This window comes from Lepidochelys kempii, chromosome 3 (genome assembly GCF_965140285.1).
Source record: "Lepidochelys kempii isolate rLepKem1 chromosome 3, rLepKem1.hap1, whole genome shotgun sequence".
NCBI classification, from domain to species: domain Eukaryota; kingdom Metazoa; phylum Chordata; order Testudines; family Cheloniidae; genus Lepidochelys; species Lepidochelys kempii.
The window spans coordinates 150,410,484-150,429,059 of NC_136382.1; the positions used below are offsets into that span (position 1 = coordinate 150,410,484).

Sequence of the window (18,576 nt, forward strand, 5' to 3'; positions counted from 1 at the left end):
TTAAGTTTAGGTTAATTTGTATCCAAATGGAACTGGTTTGTCTGTCATTATAATCATCATCAGCAGCGCCCTGAATGATCAAATCCCATCTAAAATGCACAGGCCTTCTGTGTTGAGTCCCCATGCTGGAAACACCAGCATCTCTGAAGTACTTGATTCTCTTAGATCCGTCACCCTGGAATGTGCAGCCCCATCGAACCCTACTGTCTGTCCAAAGCTGCTGCACAGGAAGAGACAGAAGGCTAGGAGCCACTCTGTTGGGTGGGAGAAGAAGCGTTGCTTATTGTTTGACTGGCAGAGTTTAACAACAACTGCAGTAGGCAATTTCAATTCAAGGGGTCCCTGGGGCGCTGCAGAGCATGCTGCTGTTTAGGGATCTTTGCATTATATATTACACTCCCCCCCTGCCCCAAGAGCCCTTAAACCAAACTGAGGCAACTGAAATGAGACCCAGCAATGATGATTACATTTACTCCTCCTGCACCTCCTGTAATTCCAGCTCAGGAAGAGTTAGTCATCGCCTGGCTGCCCCTCACCAGTCAGCAGCCAAAACTCCCCTCTCTTGGCTCAGACGTGTTCAGGGTGTGTCATGGTGCTGAGGAATGAATTCTGACAGGCCAGTGAACCCAAGCAGCTCCCAGGATGCTGAGGAATTGATGAATTCCAGCTGGCTGGTAAATTAGGATCTCTAATTAGGAATAGCTGACTGATGAGTACCTTTTTCTTAGGCCTGAAGAAGAGCTCTGTGAAGCTCAAAAGCATGTCTTTCACCAACAGAAGTGGGTCCAATAAAAGATATTACCTCACCCACCTTGTCTCTCATGTCCTGGGACCGACACTGCACGTGACTGATCAGAAAGCATATTTTCTCCAAGCAGAATGTTCCATCACAATGGGAGAGGAGGGAAATCCTTACTCTCAGACTTCCCATAATAGAACTTTCATTCCACCATAGGTAGCATCTTGAAGCTAGGTAGTATCCAGGGAGAAGAGTTCACAGACAAAACACACTCTTATAATTTATCCACACAAATTTTCTTCCCTTAAGGGCTCTTCAGAGGAAAGCACCTTTTTTGCTTTTCACAGTTGTATTCACCAGCATCCTCATGTTCCCCACTAGGCGAGGAACCCAGGAGATTACATCAACATCTTTTTGCCTTTTGTTTACCCTGCCATCGCCCCTTGGGGAAAACAACATAAACAAGTAAGGAGTTGAAGATGGGACTCCCTCCTGACAGGCCCAAGTGACAGGGAGCAGCATGGCGTTGCAGTGACATAAGAACTGGAAGATGGGCAGGGCTTCAGAGGACAGACCGGAAGCTCTGTTTTGGCCATGTTTAGTGTTAGCTGATGATGAGAGATCCGGGGAAAGGTCAGAGAGACAGGCTGAGATGCACGGACTGGATGCAGAGAAACAAGTTGGGAGTGTAGAGAGAGAGATCTGAGAGTCACCAGCATGAAGAACATGAGAGCGGATGAGATCACCCAGAAAGAGGGTGGAAAGTGAGGGGAGGAACAGAAAGGTGAACCCCACTATGGAAAGTGGAGGAGGAACACACCCACTGAGCGAGAACACTGATCAGCATTGTGGGAGAAGAACCAGACCAGTGCAGTATCGTGGAAACTTATTGCCTTCCACTTGGTCTGCATGTGGACAAGCACTGCCTTGAATGGGGAATGAACAGTCTATCTTTTACCCTCCCCCTGGCCCCCAATGTTCAGTGCCTACCCCTTCTCCCCCCCATGGGAGCTTTAGCTATTGATGCAGCATTCAACCAGTAATAAATTTATGCAAACGTGTTTAGATTGCAAGTGCAGGAAAATATTCATTATAAGAATGTAATGATGCCAAAAGAGAAACAGATAATGCCAACAGCGATATATTGTGAAATGCAGACAAAGACAATAGCACTAATTCTCCTTTCCACAAAGGCCTTCCTACCACTCCAATAGAGTAAATGTCATTTTCCTCCTCTTCCAGGCAAAGGTGTAAAGGGGCCTCAGTGTAAATGAGAATCAGATCTGAGACTACATGTACTCACCTTATAGGTGGAGAGGAACTTGGTTGAGGATGAAAAAGAATGAAAATCCTAAATTATTTCAGAGACTTGCAAAGGCGGAAATGGCAACTCTGGTTACAGTGAATCTCATTTTACAGTGAAACTGTTCAGTGATAAAGTGACTTCATTATAAGAAGGCCCCCTGTGTCCTGTATTGTGGTGATTATTTGCTAAGCATGGAAAATGTGCTCTGCGCTGTACGAGAAACAAATATAAGAAGTCCCTTCCCTGGAGAGCTCACAATCAAACAGACATAAAGATGAGACTCACTATGTGACCCAAAGGAGGGAGGCACTTGGATTCTTTTTTAATTATTTTGTTTTGTATGTACAGTAAATAATCTTTTACTCCCAAACATCACGCAAACACATTTACTACCAGGCCCCAAGAAGCATCAATCTTAAAAACCTGGGATTTATAAAACACTGGAGAGATCTGGGCATTTTGCCCCAAATAAGGCAGCGAAGCCTGGATGGAAGTGTCCTGTGATACTTGGTTAGCTTCCCACACTCTTAAAAGTGTCAAACTGTGATCCTTTCTAGCCAGTGCCCTCTCATATCTTCCCCTGATCCTCTCTGGCCCTCCACAATTGCCCTTCAGCCTGTACAGAACTAGAAACCAAAACCCCTACTCCTGCAGAGTTTATATAATTCCAATGACTTCATTACTGTGACTGTATGAAAGTCCTTGTGTAACACAAAGAATGGCTTTTCCCTGCAGTTCCAGCCTGGAGAGCTCGTCACTTTATTCCCTTTATTTTAACTAGTGAAGAGGCTGAAATTCCACTTGCCTGAGTCTCCAACCTATATAATCTACACTACTTTACTGATGACTGGGGAGGGGGAGGGAGGGTATTCATATTAAAACCCCTTTCAGAAGATAGAGCATGAAAAGACCAAGAAGTGGGACCTTTTAGCTCTCAATCCCTCCCTACAACAGACTTGAACGTAAACACTGACCTGCACAATTGACTTTCCTTTTCTATTTCTTAGAGGAAAGAGTGGCTACTTCTGGCTACTCTGCTAAGAGCAGCTCCCAATCTGCAGGTATCATCGGAGGTGAGCACCTCACAGCTCTCACTGAAAGCTGGTCTTCCCAAGTACGAGCATGGTGCTGGAGAAGAGCGATTAGGGATCTTACCTGCCGGACATCCAGCCGGTACTTGAGAATGGGATCCACTGCATCAGGTTCCTTTTGTGTCCACTGCAAGACATAAGAGTAGTTCTTGGATTGCTTCTGGCTGTGGGTGGGGTTGGGAGTGTCGTAGTAAAACTCTGGGTTGTAAGCTTTTGCTGGGAAAGAAAAAGAAAGAAGAGAAAGGGGATGGGTGTGGGGGTGGGAACTTAAAAAGTTACAAAGTGAGATGGCAAGGGTAGCGAGACTTCACTGACCAACTCATCAGCCCACTGCAGCCGAGGAGGTCCTCTGTACCCAGGGGCACAGGCTGGCATCATGCCAAACACCTCATTTACATTTTAAAAGCCATTCAAACCATATGTTTCTATGCTTCCACTTCCACTGGCTAAGGTACTGGGGGGAAGGTAACAACCCAGTGACCCCCAGCACACCATGACACCGCACCAGTGAAGGTGGCAATGGGTTTAGTTCTGTGGTTGAACTAACTCTGATCTCCGATTGAGGCAACAGTTTAGATTGAGGCAACTTTAAAGTAGTATTTTTGTAACCCCTGTTTCATCGGCTGCTTCAGAGAGCCTCCTGCTAACAATCCCTGGGGAAAATATCCTTTGGCCAATAGATCATATTTATACTTTAAGTGGGAAAGATAGTGTTTCTGAGCCAATGACTCCTCCTAGAAAATGAAGAGAGAGAGAGAGAGGGGAAAATATGCACTAGAAAGAAGCTAGATGGTTGGTAACAGAAGGATTTTCCATGGGGGCAGCAGCAGCCCTTTATCTGCCTCTGCTTCCACAGATAAGATCAAAGTGAGTTGGCTTTGTGGTAGGAACTGGGTTGGGTCAAAGACCCAACCCAAAACCTTCCTCAAGATTGGCCCTGAACCCCTTTCCTCTGTGCTCCTGGGCTTCTGGTGACAATCACCAAAATACCACATGGAAAGCTGCTTTCAGCTGCTCTCCAGCCTTGAAGAGTTTGAATAGGATTCAGGGAAGTGCCCAAACTTTCAAGGTCTTAATTGAATGGAATCCTGTGCCTCGTGAGGTTCAGCCATCACTGGAGAGAGCTGCCCATCCTTGGACACCAATGAAGGCACCAAAATGTGATTTTGAACATACAGATTCCAAGGCCAGAAAGGACCATTGTGATCATCTGGTCTGACCTCCTGTATAACAGGCCAGAGAACTTCCCCAGAATAATTCCTAGAGCAGATCTGTTATAAGAACATCCAATCTCAATTTATAAAAAATGTCAGTGATGGAGAATCCACCAGAACCCTTAGTAAATTGTTCCAATAATTACAAATATACACCTTATTTCCAGTCTGAATTTGTCTAGCTTCAACTTCCAGCCATTAGATCATTTTACACTTTTCTTTGTTAGACTGAAGACCCCATTGTTAAACATCTGTTCCACACGTAGGTATTCACAGACTGGAATCAAGTCATCATTTAACCTTCTCTTTGCTAAGCTACATAGATTAAGCTCCTTGAGTCTATCACTATGAGTTTTTGAATCCTTAATCATTCTCATGGCTCTTCTCTGAGCCCACTCCATTTATCAACTTCCTTCTTGAATTGTGGGCACCAACTTTTCCTGGCGCCGCCCTGGCCCTGCCCCTACTCCATCCTTTCCCCACCCCTGCCCCGCCCCCATTCCAACCCCTTCCCCAAAGTCCCTGCCCCAACTCCACCCCCTCCCCACCCCTATTGGGCCCCTTCCTCAAATCCCTGCCCTGGCCCCGCCTCTTCCCCGAGCACGCTGCGTTCCTCCTCCTCCCTGCTCCCAGTGCTTGCCGTGCAAAACAGCTGTTTCACAGCACAAGCGCTGGGAGCTAGGGGGAAAAACTGGGCATGCAGCGTGCTCCAGGGGAGGAGAGTTGGGGGGCAGGGCAGGGAACTGCCAGTGGGTGCAGAGCACCTACCAAGTTTTCTCCGTGGGTGCTCCAGGGCTGCACCTGTTGCCAAATACAGAGTTAAAATAACCACTCTGCACCTATTCCAGATCCCCCTGTTTGTGTATCCCAGGATTGCATTTGTTCTTTTGGCCATGGTGTCACACCAGGAGCTCGTGTTCAGCTGATTATCCACCACAACCCCCAAATCTTTCCAGGGTCATTGCTTCCCAGGATAGATTCCCCCATTCTCTAAGGACGCCCTACATTCTTTGTGCCTAGAAGACGACATTTACATTTAGCCACATTAACACACACATTGTTTGCTTGCGCTCAGGTACCATGCTATCCAGATCACACTGAATCCGTGACCTGTCCTCTTCATTGTTTACCAATCCCTCCATTTGTGTCATCTGCAAACTTTTTCAATGATGATTTTACGTTTTCTTCCAGGTCATTGATAAAATTATTAATAGAGTCACTGCACCCAGCTTAATGGAGTAGCTCCAGATTTACACTGTTGTGACTGAGCTCAAAATCTGGCCCCAAAGAGGCAAGGCAAGAGATGGCCTTGAATCAGAACTCTCCCTGGACTTTGGGGGAGTCCAGATGCAGGTGTGAATTTCCCAGATTGGGGCCATCTCTAAATAGCATGGACTGCTGGAGTGCAGAGCATAAATATCACCCCCACAAACACTCCCATTGGCAGAGCACACTGTCACTTTACACTCAAAGCATGGGCCCCTGTCATTCTGTGGAGGGGTAATCAGACTTAGAAGGATTCCGTGTTTTCTGTTAAACATTCATATTATCCATCAGAGTTATGTCCAAGCCTTTTTTTCTTGCTTGTGCAAAAATTTGTTGATAAAAATAATAAGTAAGAAGTTCAGAACCACCTCAGAGATTAATTACTGCATATTCAACTTTGTATTGACTGTGGAAGTTGAGTTTCATAATGGATTCCGAAATGATAATCATCATCTTGCATAACATTAATTCCTTATTAATTGACTCTGAGATGGAAGTGGCAGCAAAGAGGGAGGAAAAAAGAAATCCTTTAATAATGACTGCAGCATATCCGATACTTTTAAAACTTCGCTTCTGGAAAGTTGAACTGTTGCTGGACTTTGTTTTTGGGTGAAAGGAGAACCAGACCAGATACACACTCAGATTATATTTTGGGCCTTATATGTAGGTGAAGCTGGAGAGTGGATTAGCACTGACCAGACCATAGGAGTGTGATGGTAGTGCTGCTTGCCTATACAAAGCTGTGGGGGGAAGGGAGGAGGCATGGAATGGGTGCGGGACAGTCTAGAAGTCACATTGTGCCTGTAAAACTTTGTAACAAAGCTAAAAATTTTTAGCTGTGGAAGAAGCTAACACCCCCATACACCCATCCATTTTAGGTACTGACATTGCCCCCATGACCACAGTATCTGAGCACCTCACAATCTTTAATGAATCACAACACCCCGTAAAGTAGAACAGTATTATCCTCATTTTACAGATGGGGAACTGAAGCACAGAAGGGCTAAGTGATTTGCCCAAGGTTATGCTAGAAGTTTGTGGCAGAGCAAGGAATAGATCCCCAAGCGGCCCAAGACCTAGACTCATGCCCTAATCACTGGGCTATCCTTCTCAGATATATGTGCTAAGAAAGAATTCAAAAGTTTCAGTCAGCTGTATGAGTGCCGAGGTTTTCCCTGGACCTGTAGATGTTTGGTCATAAGAATGGGCAAAGAAGTTTGGAATCCGAAAGCTAGCACTAGAAAGCTATGCCCTGGCTGTTGAGAGAGGCTGGAGAAAAAGGAACACGCTGGCTGCTAACGGGATCCTGTCTCATGGGACTGAGCACCACAAACTGAATGGCATTAATCCATTAAGTACCAGCTCCAGAAAGGAATCCATGTGCCGGAAGCATTTCCAAGTCCCCTAGGAATGAGTAAGCTTTCTAGAGTCAGTTCTGTTTGACAGAGCACAATGGACTTCATTTTGCAGTGATAGCATAAGTGCTGGCTGCAGGCTAGTGAAGAAAGGGGCATAAGTTACGGAAAGAAACCTAATGCCACACAAATGTGCAGAGGTCTGAAGGGATAGGGGAGGGGTCACTGGAGAAGGGGATGTAGCTGGTCAAAATAGGATGTTCTGGGAGCGTGTCAAGGGAAAAGACTAAGGCCAGCATGGTACCAGTGCCTGAGAAATGACTAAGTGGAAGGTGTGAAATAAAATAGATCTCACCAACCTTCCAACCACTCCCTGCCAGCACACACACACACTAAGGGCTTGTCGGTACAAATACTTAATCTGCCGCAAGATGGGGTGTAAATCTACCTCTGTAGAAACTGGGGCCCAAGTCAAACCTAAGGTCAAGGGAAAAAACAGCTTTAACAATCAGCAGAAGTGGCTGGATCAGACGTGTGGTTTGAACTCAAGCGCCACTCCCCCTTTTTACTGCCCATGGAGTCGGAAAGGATTTCACTCACTGTACATGCTGGATTCGCACAAATCCCAGCAGCAAATCCACCGAGTAACAGCATTAGACCCTGCCTAGTTTTTATCTAAGCAGATGTCGCTGCACAAAACTCGGGGGAAACACACTAAAAGAAGGGTTTTGTTTTAAAAGAAAGAACTGGAGGGCGATGGGATGCTGAGTCTTACACACCTGCTTGGTCAACATTTAAATCCGATTCAGGTTGTCTTTAGCTGAGAGTGGATACTAACAGATAGCTGTACAGTGGCCTACGTGAAATGAGTTTGGTGTTTGTCACTCCTGTTCCTTTCGAGCAAGTTTTCACACCACAAAAATGCTCCAACCCAATTGGCACTAACTAGCCCCCTTCTAGGCAGTGGCAGCAGAGGCACCAAGGACTGCATGAGCCGTGGAGGCTGAGCTCCCTACTCAGTCCTAGAGGGAGTCCTCCCAGAACACAACTGAAGCACCCTGGTGGGGAGAGTGCATGGCGGAAGCTTGCCTGTACTGTATCCAGTCTACGGAGAGAGGGTGTCCGTCTCCAGGGCTCGCCAGCCACCAAACTCGCTATAAGCAAGTCAATTAAAAACATAAGGAGTCAATCTGTGAGACTTACCAGACACCTGGAAGAGGCAGATGGCGACCCCCACATCGTTGGAGATGCTGCACTCGTAGCTACCACTGGTCTCCCGGTTCACGCTGTCCACCTTCAGCTCCGAGTAGTCCTGCTGTTCTGTGGGGAGCAGTGTCAAGAGGTTCCCATTGAAGCGCCAGACGGCTGTGGCTACCTTCATGGGGCTCCCCTTCAGCATGGTGCACCGCAGGGTGACGCTACGGCCCATGCCCTGGCGGATGTCCTGAGAAGTTGGTTCCACAACTGGGGGGACTGAAATCATAATGACAAGAACAGGAAGAAAACCCGTCATTGGAGCAGCAGTCTGTCTCCTAAGCTAGACCCTCAATGGCTGCCATATCATCTCCCGGTACACATGCCCCTGCTACTCTTGACTGCATATTGCTCCCCTTTGCTAGGGTGTGCCCAAGCAACAGCTGCATCAGCCATTTCCCAGCAACTTGTGACTGGGCTGGAGCAGGTTGTAGCCACCCTCATATACAATATGTAGGGGCAGCCTATGGAGAACACAGGTCTTAGGATACAATACTTCATCTACATCCACTCTGCCAAGGTGGGACATTGTATGCCGAGTCCTGGGTCATCAGCAGGCTGCACCTTCGTATTAAAATGTACAGCCCACATTGTTAAGCTCCACAGCTGGCATTTGCCCTGCAAGCCCTAAATCAGAACAAGAGCAGTAGTAATTCCTCCAAGCCAGTGTGATCTGCAATCATAAAGCATAGCAAAGTAGCTCCTAAACACTGAAATCGGTTTTCTCCTGTGCAACTTAATACAGAGGAGGGTTTAAAAAAAAATATATCAGCTATATAAAATCCCTGTCCCTAGTTAGGATAAAACCTGTCCACCCTCACAGAACACAGAGCCCTTGGGAGGGCTGTGGGGCATTAGAAGGCTAAAGTGGATGCAAGAAGCCAGAGATATGCATGACAGCGCAGTCTAGTGGTTAGATCAGGGGCCTGGTTGTCAGGACTTCAGGTTCTGTTTTCATGTTTACCATTGACTGACTGACCTTGAAAGGCAAATCACTTCCCCTCTCCATGCCTCAGTCTCCTTATCAGTCACAAGGGGCTAACAACATATATTTGCCTTCCGGGGGTAAGAAGGCTATGAAAATCCATTAGCGTCTGTAACACTCAGAGACCTCTGGAATGTAGGAGTGAGGCATGCAGATGGGACATGGCATAGGGGTAGTACCTATTTTATGTATTAACAGTAGTAGTACTGCGTGGGCTGTACCTATTTTATGTATTAACAGAGGACTTCAGTCGCCAGGGCTATCAATCCAGCACCTTCCACCAGCATGAAACTTTTGATTAAGAATAAGAGAAAACACAAAAGCTCTCTTGCTAAAATGAGTGGGGCTGCCCCAGTGTAAGTGAGGGCAGAATCTGGCTCTGGGATGGCCCGAGCTCCAATAGAGAAAGCAGAGATGTCTTTATGTACATCTAGTACAAAAACTACTCTTCCTCCATGAGCCTGGTATCCTCTACAGTCCTGTGGGCAACATAGGCCACCTAGATGTTTAATGTGAAAAGATCTCCTCTGCTAAGCGGGGCAAGAGCATCTCCAGGTCTGGTACAACAGCACCTCCTCTGCCAGGTCACCTTTGCTTGACAGTAACCATCTTATTTTCCAGGTACCTGGCCCAACTCTCAGCTGTTTGGTCTTTCTCTGCAATTAAATGGATTAAAAACAGCCCTGGATGGAGCGTGCCTTGCCCTGTTGAGTGGCATGGTCAGCTCATTACAGATGGCTTGCTAGTGGCGTGTCTCAGCAGGTGCTCCAAGTACTGACTTGCCTTTGGCTTGCCAGTCTCCCACCTCACAGAGTTAGAATGTGAGATGTTGTTTGATTTGATATAGTGTCATCTTCATCCCCAGCTGCTCTCCCATTTCTTGGGTCACATCTGCTCCTCAGTTGAAGCCAGCAGGGCCTCATGTTCTAATTGAGACCGGCTGGGGAAGTGAAAAAGAGAAGGCTTCAAAAGTGACGTGGTGGCGACAGACACTCAGCTAAAGCAAATGAGCTAGCAGGGGGAGTCGCCATTTCATAGCACTAAGGAGGCTATGGAGGTCTGTGAGATCTGTGGAAGCAGTGGAGGTCATTATGCTGGAGAGGGGGGCTAGGAGCTAAACAAAAGGTCCCCTTCCTGGCTCCAGGAACACCCTGTGCCCTAGTAAAGAGGGATTTGTAAAGAGATTTAGTAAAGAGGGTGTGGATTGCACTCTCAGCAAATTTGCGGATGATACTAAACTGGGAGGAGTGGTAGATACGCTGGAGGGGAGGGATAGGATACAGAAGGACCTAGACAAATTGGAGGATTGGGCCAAAAGAAATCTGATGAGGTTCAATAAGGATAAGTGCAGGGTTCTGCACTTAGGATGGACGAACCCAATGCACAGCTACAGACTAGGGACCGAATGGCTAGGCAGCAGTTCTGCGGAAAAGGACCTGGGGTGACAGTGGACGAGAAGCTGGATATGAGTCAGCAGTGTGCCCTTGTTGCCAAGAAGGCCAATGGCATTTTGGGATGTATAAGTAGGGGCATAGCGAGCAGATCGAGGGACGTGATCGTTCCCCTCTATTCGACATTGGTGAGGCCTCATCTGGAGTACTGTGTCCAGTTTTGGGCCCCACACTACAAGAAGGATGTGGATAAATTGGGGAGAGTCCAGTGAAGGGCAACAAAAATGATTAGGGGTCTGGAACACATGAGTTATGAGGAGAGGCTGAGGGAGCTGGGATTGTTTAGCCTGCAGAAGAGAAGAATGAGGAGGGATTTGATAGCTGCTTTCAACTACCTGAAAAGGGGTTCCAAAGAGGATGGCTCTAGACTGTTCTCAATGGTAGCAGATGACAGAACGAGGAGTAATGGTCTCAAGTTGCAGTGGGGGAGGTTTAGATTGGATATTAGGAAAAACTTTTTCACTAAGAGGGTGGTGAAACACTGGAATGCGTTACCTAGGGAGGTGGTAGAATCTCCTTCCTTAGAGGTTTTTAAGGTCAGGCTTGACAAAGCCCTGGCTGGGATGATTTAACTGGGAATTGGTCCTGCTTCGAGCAGGGGGTTGGACTAGATGACCTTCTGGGGTCCCTTCCAACCCTGATATTCTATGATTGTATGAGGACAGAAGAGGGACAAGGGAGTAGGGGCAGGGCTGGTAGAACCCAGCTCTTTCCTCAGGGCCCAGAAGCTGCAGGGGCTACTGCAGCTCTGAATGTGCAGAGGATGCTCTGGGTCTCTGCCACCATTCTGCAGCATGGGGGAGGGAATGAAGATTCCCTACTCAGACTGCAAGGCAACCAGAATCTGTGACCATCACTCTCTCGTGTGCGCATGCAGGGGTAAAATAAGCTGCTGCCTCTAATCACTTTTTCCCCTGGATGGAGATGCCCACCTCCTCAAACACAAAGCAGCACCTCACAAACTTTAATGCATGGGGCTGTGGGAGCTGTCCTGCTAGAAGTACCATAAAGCCAACGTCCTGGCTGCTTGTGGCCATTCAGCTCTGGTTACATGCTTTAGGGAGTTAGAGAGCTAGCCCTGGTTTCCTGGCCAAATTCCAACATGGGCCACTACATACAGGTTCCCTAAACTCCCTTCCATTTCTCCCCGAAACCCGCTTGTATAGTGCTGGTGTGCGCCGTAAAGTGCGGGCTATGTTCCACCCCAGGGGTGGCTGCATTCAGCACTGGGTGAGCACTTTCTCCATACGCAGCATTCCAGGATACGTTTGCATGAAATGCGCTATGCAAATGTACAAGGACGATTGGTTTCCTCTGGCGCCAAATAAACGGGAGAACAGCAATGTGGTGAGAAGTATTATGAAAGGGGTGAAGAGGGCAGAGCATTGCCCTGCCAGCCAGCATTAAAGCAGCAATACTTCTTGTCAAGGTTCCTCCCCCACTCTGAACTCTAGGGTACAGATGTGGGGACCTGCATGAAAACCTCCTAAGCTTACTTTTACCAGCTTACGTTAAAACTTCCCCAAGGTACAAATTAATTTTATCCTTTGTCCTTGGAATATCCACTGCCACCACCAAACTCTAACTGGGTTTACTGGGAAATGTAGTTTGGACACGTCTTTCCCCCCCAAAATCCTCCCAACCCTTGCACCCCACTTCCTGGGAAAGGTTTGGTAAAAATCCTCACCAATTTGCACAGGTGACCACAGACCCAAACCCTTGGATCTGAGAACAATGAAAAAGCATTCAGTTTTCTTACAAGAAGACTTTTAATAGAAATAGAAGTAAAGGAATCACCCCTGTAAAATCAGGATGGTAGATACCTTACAGGGTAATTAGATTCAAAACATAGAGAATCCCTCTAGGCAAAAGCTTAAGATACACAGACAGAAATGGTCATTCTATTCAGCACAATTCCTTTCTCAGCCATTTAAAGAAATCATAATCTAACACATACCTAGCTAGATTACTTACTAAAAGTTCTAAGACTCCATTCCTGTTCTATCCCCAGCAAAAGCAGCATACTGATAGACACAGACCCTTTGTTTCTCTCCCTCCTCCCAGCTTTTGAAAGTATCTTGTCTCCTCATTGGTCATTTTGGTCAGGTGCCAGTGAGGTTACCTTTAGCTTCTTAACCCTTTACAGGTGAGAGGATTTTTCCTCTGGCGAGGAGGGATTTTAAAAGGGTTTACCCTTCCCTTTATGTTTATGACATGCCCCCCCAAATCTCAGCTAGGGTGAAACTCTGGCTGGGATTTCTTTCTGGAGCTCTAGGAAAAACAGAGTTAATAAGACACATGCATCTCTAAATATACTACCAAGTACATAAAGACTAACAATATTTTCCACATCTCAAGGACGATTTTAACCAGTTGATTCTGGGAAACTTTCACGGGAGAGTGCATCAGCCACTTTGTTAGAAGCTCCTGAGAGGTGTTGGATGTCAATCAAAATCTTGGAGAGCTAAACTCCACCGAAGAAGTTTTTTGTTATTTTCTTTGATGGTGTGAAGCCACTTCAGTGCAGCATGGTTGGTTTGCAGGTGGAAACGCCGTCCCCAAACATATGGGCGTAGCTTTTCCAGAGCTTAGACAATGGCGTAACATTCTTTTTCACTGAGTGACCAGTTGCTTTCCCTCTCAGACAGTTTTTTGCTGAGAAACACTGCAGGGTGGAATTCTTGACCAGGTCCTTTCTGCATTAAAACTGCTCCCCCACCACGCTCGGATGCATCTGTGGTTACTAGGAACGGTTTGTTAAAGTCTGGGGCCCTTAGTACAGGGTCAGACATGAGTGTCGCTTTAAGCTTGTTAAAGGCCTTCTGACACTTTTCGGTCCACTGAACAGCATTTGGCTGTTTCTTTTTGGTTAGGTCTGTCAGTGGGGCGGCGATTTGGCTGTATTGCGGTACAAATCATCTGTAATAACCGGCCAAGCCTAAGAAGGATTGAACCTGTTTCTTTGACTTTGGGACAGGCCACTATTGGATAGCATCCACTTTGGCCTGTAGGGGGCTGATAGTTTCTTGACCCACCTGGTGTCAAAGGTGGGTCACTCTGTTTAGGCCTATTTGACACTTCTTAGCCTTAACAGTTAGTCCTGCCTCCCTTATGCGCTCAAGGACTTTTTGTAGATGTTCCAGGTGGTCTGCCCAGGAATCCGAAGATATGGCCACATCGTCAAAGTAGGTGACTGCATATTCTCCTAATCCCGCTAGGAGACCATTTACAAGTCTTTGGAAGGTGGCGGGTACATTTCGCAGCCCAAAAGGGAGTACATTAAATTCATACAGCCCGAGATGTGTGGTGAAGGCTGACCTTTCCTTGGCAGATTCATCTAGTGGTACCTGCCAGTACCCCTTGGTTAAGTCCAAGGTAGAGATGAACTTGGCCCGTCCCAGTTTCTCCAACTGTTCATCTGTGTGTGGCATCGGATAGTTGTCTGGGCGAGTTACAGCATTTAGCTTACGGTAGTCCACGCAAAAACGTATTTCCCCATCTGGTTTGGGAACTAGAACCACTGGAGATGCCCATGCACTGCCAGAGGGGCGGATTACACCCATCTGTAACATATCCTGGATCTCCCGTTCTATAGCAGTTTTAGCTTGAGGAGACACCCGGTAAGGCTGGACTTTAATTGGGCGAGCATTACCTGTGTCAATGGAGTGGTATGCCCGTTCAGTCAGTCCTGGGGTGGCTGAGAACGTTGGTGCGTAGCTAGTGCACAGCTCCTTGATCTGCTGTCACTGCATACGCCCAAGGGTCATGGAGAGGTTCACCTCTTCCACGCCACCAGCACTTTTCCCTTCATAGCAGACACCTTCAGGCCACTCAGCATCGTCTCCTCCCTGGGCTGTAAACTGACAAACCTTGAATTCTCTGGAATAAAAGGGCTTTAGAGAATTAATATGGTACACCTTAGGCTTTCGGTTGGAGGTGGGGAATGCTAGGAGATAATTAACAGCTCCCAGGCACTCCTGGACCGTGAATGGCCCTTCCCACAATGCTTCCATTTTATGGGCCTGGAGTGCCTTTAAGACCATGACCTGGTCCCCTACTTTGAAGGAACGCTCTCTGGCATGTTTATCATACCAGACTTTTTGCTCTTTTTGAGTATCCTGTAAGTTTTCTTTAGCAAGGGCTAAAGAGGTTCGGAGGGTGTTTTGTGGGTTGGTTACAAAGTCCAGAATGTTAGTTCCTGGAGAAGGTGTAAATCCCTCCCATTGCTGCTTCACCAACTGTAATGGCCCCTTAACCTCACGGCCATATACAAGTTCAAATGGGGAAAACCCTAAACTGGGGTGTGGTACAGCTCTGTAGGCAAAGAGCAACTGCTGCAACACTAGGTCCCCAATCATTGGAGTGCTCATTTACGAATTTACGTATCATGGCCCCCAAAGTGCCATTAAACTTCTCTACCATACCATTTGTTTGATGGTGGTAAGGAGTGGCAACCAAGTGATTTACCCCATGAGCTTCCCAAAGGTTTTCCATAGTTCCTGCATCTGTGAGGATGTCAGAGGGCCAACCTACCCTGGCAAAAAATGTCTGCTAGTGCCTGGCACACACTTTTAGCCCTGGTGTTGCTTAGAGCTACTGCTTCTGGCCATCGGGTGGCAAAGTCCATGAAAGTCAGTATGTACTGCTTTCCTCTGGGTGTCTTTTTTGGAAAAGGACCCAGAATATCCACAGCTACTCGCTGAAATGGAACTTCAATGATGGGGAGTGGCTGGAGAGGGGCTTTGACCTGGTCTTGGGCTTTTCCCACTTTTTGGCATACTTCACAAAACTGGTCATAGGTAGAAACATCCTTGCCCATTCCCTCCCAGTGGAATGACCCCCCCCCAAAACGGTCTTTGGTCCTGTTCACCCCAGCATGGCCACTAGGGTGATCATGGGCTAAGCTCAAGAGCTTGGCCCGGTATTTAGTTGGAACTACCAACTGTCTGAGGATGCCAGTCTTCCTGGTGTCCACCAGAAAGAGTTTCCTTGTATAAATGTCCTCTTTCTACAACAAACCTGGATCGATTAGAAGAGCTGAGAGGCGGTGGGTTGCTCCGTGCCACCGTCCAAGCTCTCTGGAGGCTTTCATCTGCTTCCTGTTTGGTCTGGAACTGTTCCCTTGATGCTGGAGACATCAGTTCCTCATTGGATTGTGGACCTATGCTTGGTCCCTCTGGAAGCAATATAGGGGATGGGGCTGTTTCCATTGACTGTGAACCGCTTTCCGCTGGGACACTATGTTGGGGTTCAGGCTCTGGCTGAGCCTCTGTGTAGGGTTATAGGCTGCTGCCGGTTCAGGTTCGGCGGGGCCCTCTGGTGTTGAGGTTGCAAGTACTGGATTCAGTGCTGGCAATGGGTCTGGTGTTGGTTGTTCCGCTGGTTCCGGTTCTGGGACTGGTTCCATCTGGGTCTCTGGGACTGGATCCACTACTGCTGTTACAGACATTGGCCTGGGGTACGGGTCCATCACCTCTGACCAGGTCCTGATAGAAGTTTCCGGAACAGAGCTAGGCTTCATGGCTTGTTTAGCCTGGCTGCGGGTGACCACTCCCACCCTCTTGGCTAGCTTCACATGATTGGCCAAGTCTTCCCCCAACAGCATGGGGATGGGATAATCATCATAGACTGCAAAAGTCCACGTTCCTGACCAGCCCTGGTACTGGACAGGCAACTTGGCTGTAGGCAAATCGAAAGAGTTGGACTTGAAGGGTTGAATCGTCACTTGGATCTCTGGGTTGATTAAATTGGGGTCCACTAAGGAAGCATGGATAGCTGACACTTGTGCTCCGGTGTCCCTCCATGTGGTGACCTTCTTCTCGCCCACACTCACAGTTTCCCTCCGCTCCAAGGGTATCTGGGCCTGCGGACCTCTGGTGTGATTCTGGTGCAATGAACTGTAATCTGTTGGGGTTCTTGGGGCAGTTGGCCTTTACATGCCCCAGCTCGTTACATTTAAAACACTGTCCAGCTGACGGGTCACTTGGGCGAGGTGGGTTGCTGGAGAACGGGGTGGCAGGATGATAAGGGGTCTGGAGGGTTCTTTGGGAGGTAGGTGGGGCTTTGGGCGGCCCCCGCTAATAGGGTGTGGTCTGGGGTTGTCCCTTCTGGTCTCCGCTCCAACGGCGACCAGTTTTCTTCTTCTCTGCCACCTCCACCCATCTGGCTCCAATCTCTCCTGCCTCAATTACAGTTTTGGGTTTCCCATCTAGGATGTATCTTTCTATTTCCTCAGGAACACCCTCGAAGAATTGTTTCATTTGCATTAGGAAGGGCAAATTTACTGGAGATTCAAAACTTGCTCCTGATATCCAGGCATCCCAATGTGGTAGGCATGTCAGGTAAATGACACATCTGGTTTCCACCTTAGGGCTCTGAACCTCCAACGAGACTGCTCGGGTGTTATCCCCATTCTGACTCTCGCCTTAGATTTAAACAGTTCATACTTGTTCATGTATTCCTTAGGCATTTCAGCTGCCACCTCAGCTAAGGGTCCACTGAGCTGCGGCCTCAGCTCTACCATGTATTGGTCGGTAGAAATGCTGTACCCAAGGCAGGCCCTTTCGAAGTTTTCTAAGAAGGCCTCAGTATCATCGCCTGCCTTGTAGGTGGGGAACTTTCTGGGATGGGAAGTGGTACCTGGAGAAGTATTGCTGGGGTTTGTTGGTATATTCTGCTGAGCCTTTACCTTCTCCATCTCCAGTGCATGCTTCCTCTCTTTTTCCCTCTCCTCCTCCACCAGCCGCATGAGTTCTATCTGTCTTTCATGTTTCCTTTGTTTTTCCTCAGCCTGAAATCTGGCTAATTCCAGCTTTTGTTGAGCCGTGGATTTTGTCATCCTAACCTCTCTGTTTTTAACTAACTTTACACCCAAGGTTTAGAAACAAACAAAACTTGGTTGTAAAATTTTGCTGTGCTGGAATAGAATACCTATTCTCTGATAGTGATTGTCAGCCTACACAAAAAGACAATTCCCTTTGTCTCTGCTCTGGCCCCAAATCAAAGCAAAAAACCTTCAACTACTTGGAAACCTGCTTACCAGCAGCGCAAAGGAAAAGAATTCCTTTTCAAACTTGTGCTCCTTGTAAAAAAAAATCAAAAAGCAAGCCCCTGCCACTTTTGTCTCCAGGCAAATGGGTAGAACACCCCCCCCCCCATTTACTTTTAGGAAAAAAACCTTCTGGTTTACCAAGACTGTGAATTTCCCTGCAGGAGGTTAAGTACCCTGCCTCCAGGCAAAGAAAACCTGCAATTCACAAAGATAATCCCCTTTTGTCTCTGCTCTGGCCCCAAAGCAGAGAAAAAACAAAGCTGCTTTCCAGCAGCTCCAAAGGAAAAAAAAATTTCCTTTTTAAAATCTGTATTTCTAGTTCAAAAAAAAAAAAATCTCAAATTGATCTCAAAATGATTTCAGGTTAATCCCACCACTCTGCCACCATGTCAAGGTTCCTCCCCACTCTGAACTCTAGGGTACAGATGTGAGGACCTGCATGAAAACCACCTAAGCTGGTTCCTCCCCCACTCTGAACTCTAGGGTACAGATGTGGGGACCTGCATGAAAACCTCCTAAGCTGGTAAAAGTAAGCTTAGGTGGTTTTCATGCAGGTCCTCACATCTGTACCCTAGAGTTCAGAGTGGGGGAGGAACCTTGACACTTCTCCAGCAGGCTTGTTCAGATGCTGCTGCGAAAACACAGGGCAAGGCAGCCCGCCTTAGCCACAAAATTATCATGCAACAGTCAAAGCCATAATCACTCACCTGCTCGTTAGGAACAAATAAAACCAACCAAAGTAAAGTGGCTTCACTCAGTCATCCCAGGGATCTGAAAGCCAAGAGAGACCCCAGCCAACATCCTCACAGCAGCCAGTCTGGGAGCTTTGCAGCAAATGGGGCTGCTGGGGTGGCAGGGCTATTT

General features: G+C 47.4%; 1 protein-coding gene across 4 annotated transcripts in view; it reads right to left on the bottom strand.

The window, feature by feature from the left end:
• Window positions 1-18,576, bottom strand: part of MDGA1 (MAM domain containing glycosylphosphatidylinositol anchor 1) — a 197,179-nt gene that overhangs the window by 59,708 nt on the left and 118,895 nt on the right. For all 4 annotated transcript variants that reach the window (XM_073338545.2, XM_073338539.2, XM_073338542.2 and 1 more), the window contains 2 exons: window positions 8,175-8,444; window positions 3,201-3,352 (listed from right to left, as the gene is read on the bottom strand). In XM_073338545.2, the coding sequence (XP_073194646.1) occupies window positions 3,201-3,352; window positions 8,175-8,444 (422 nt within the window). The remainder of the gene's footprint in view (window positions 1-3,200; window positions 3,353-8,174; window positions 8,445-18,576) is intronic.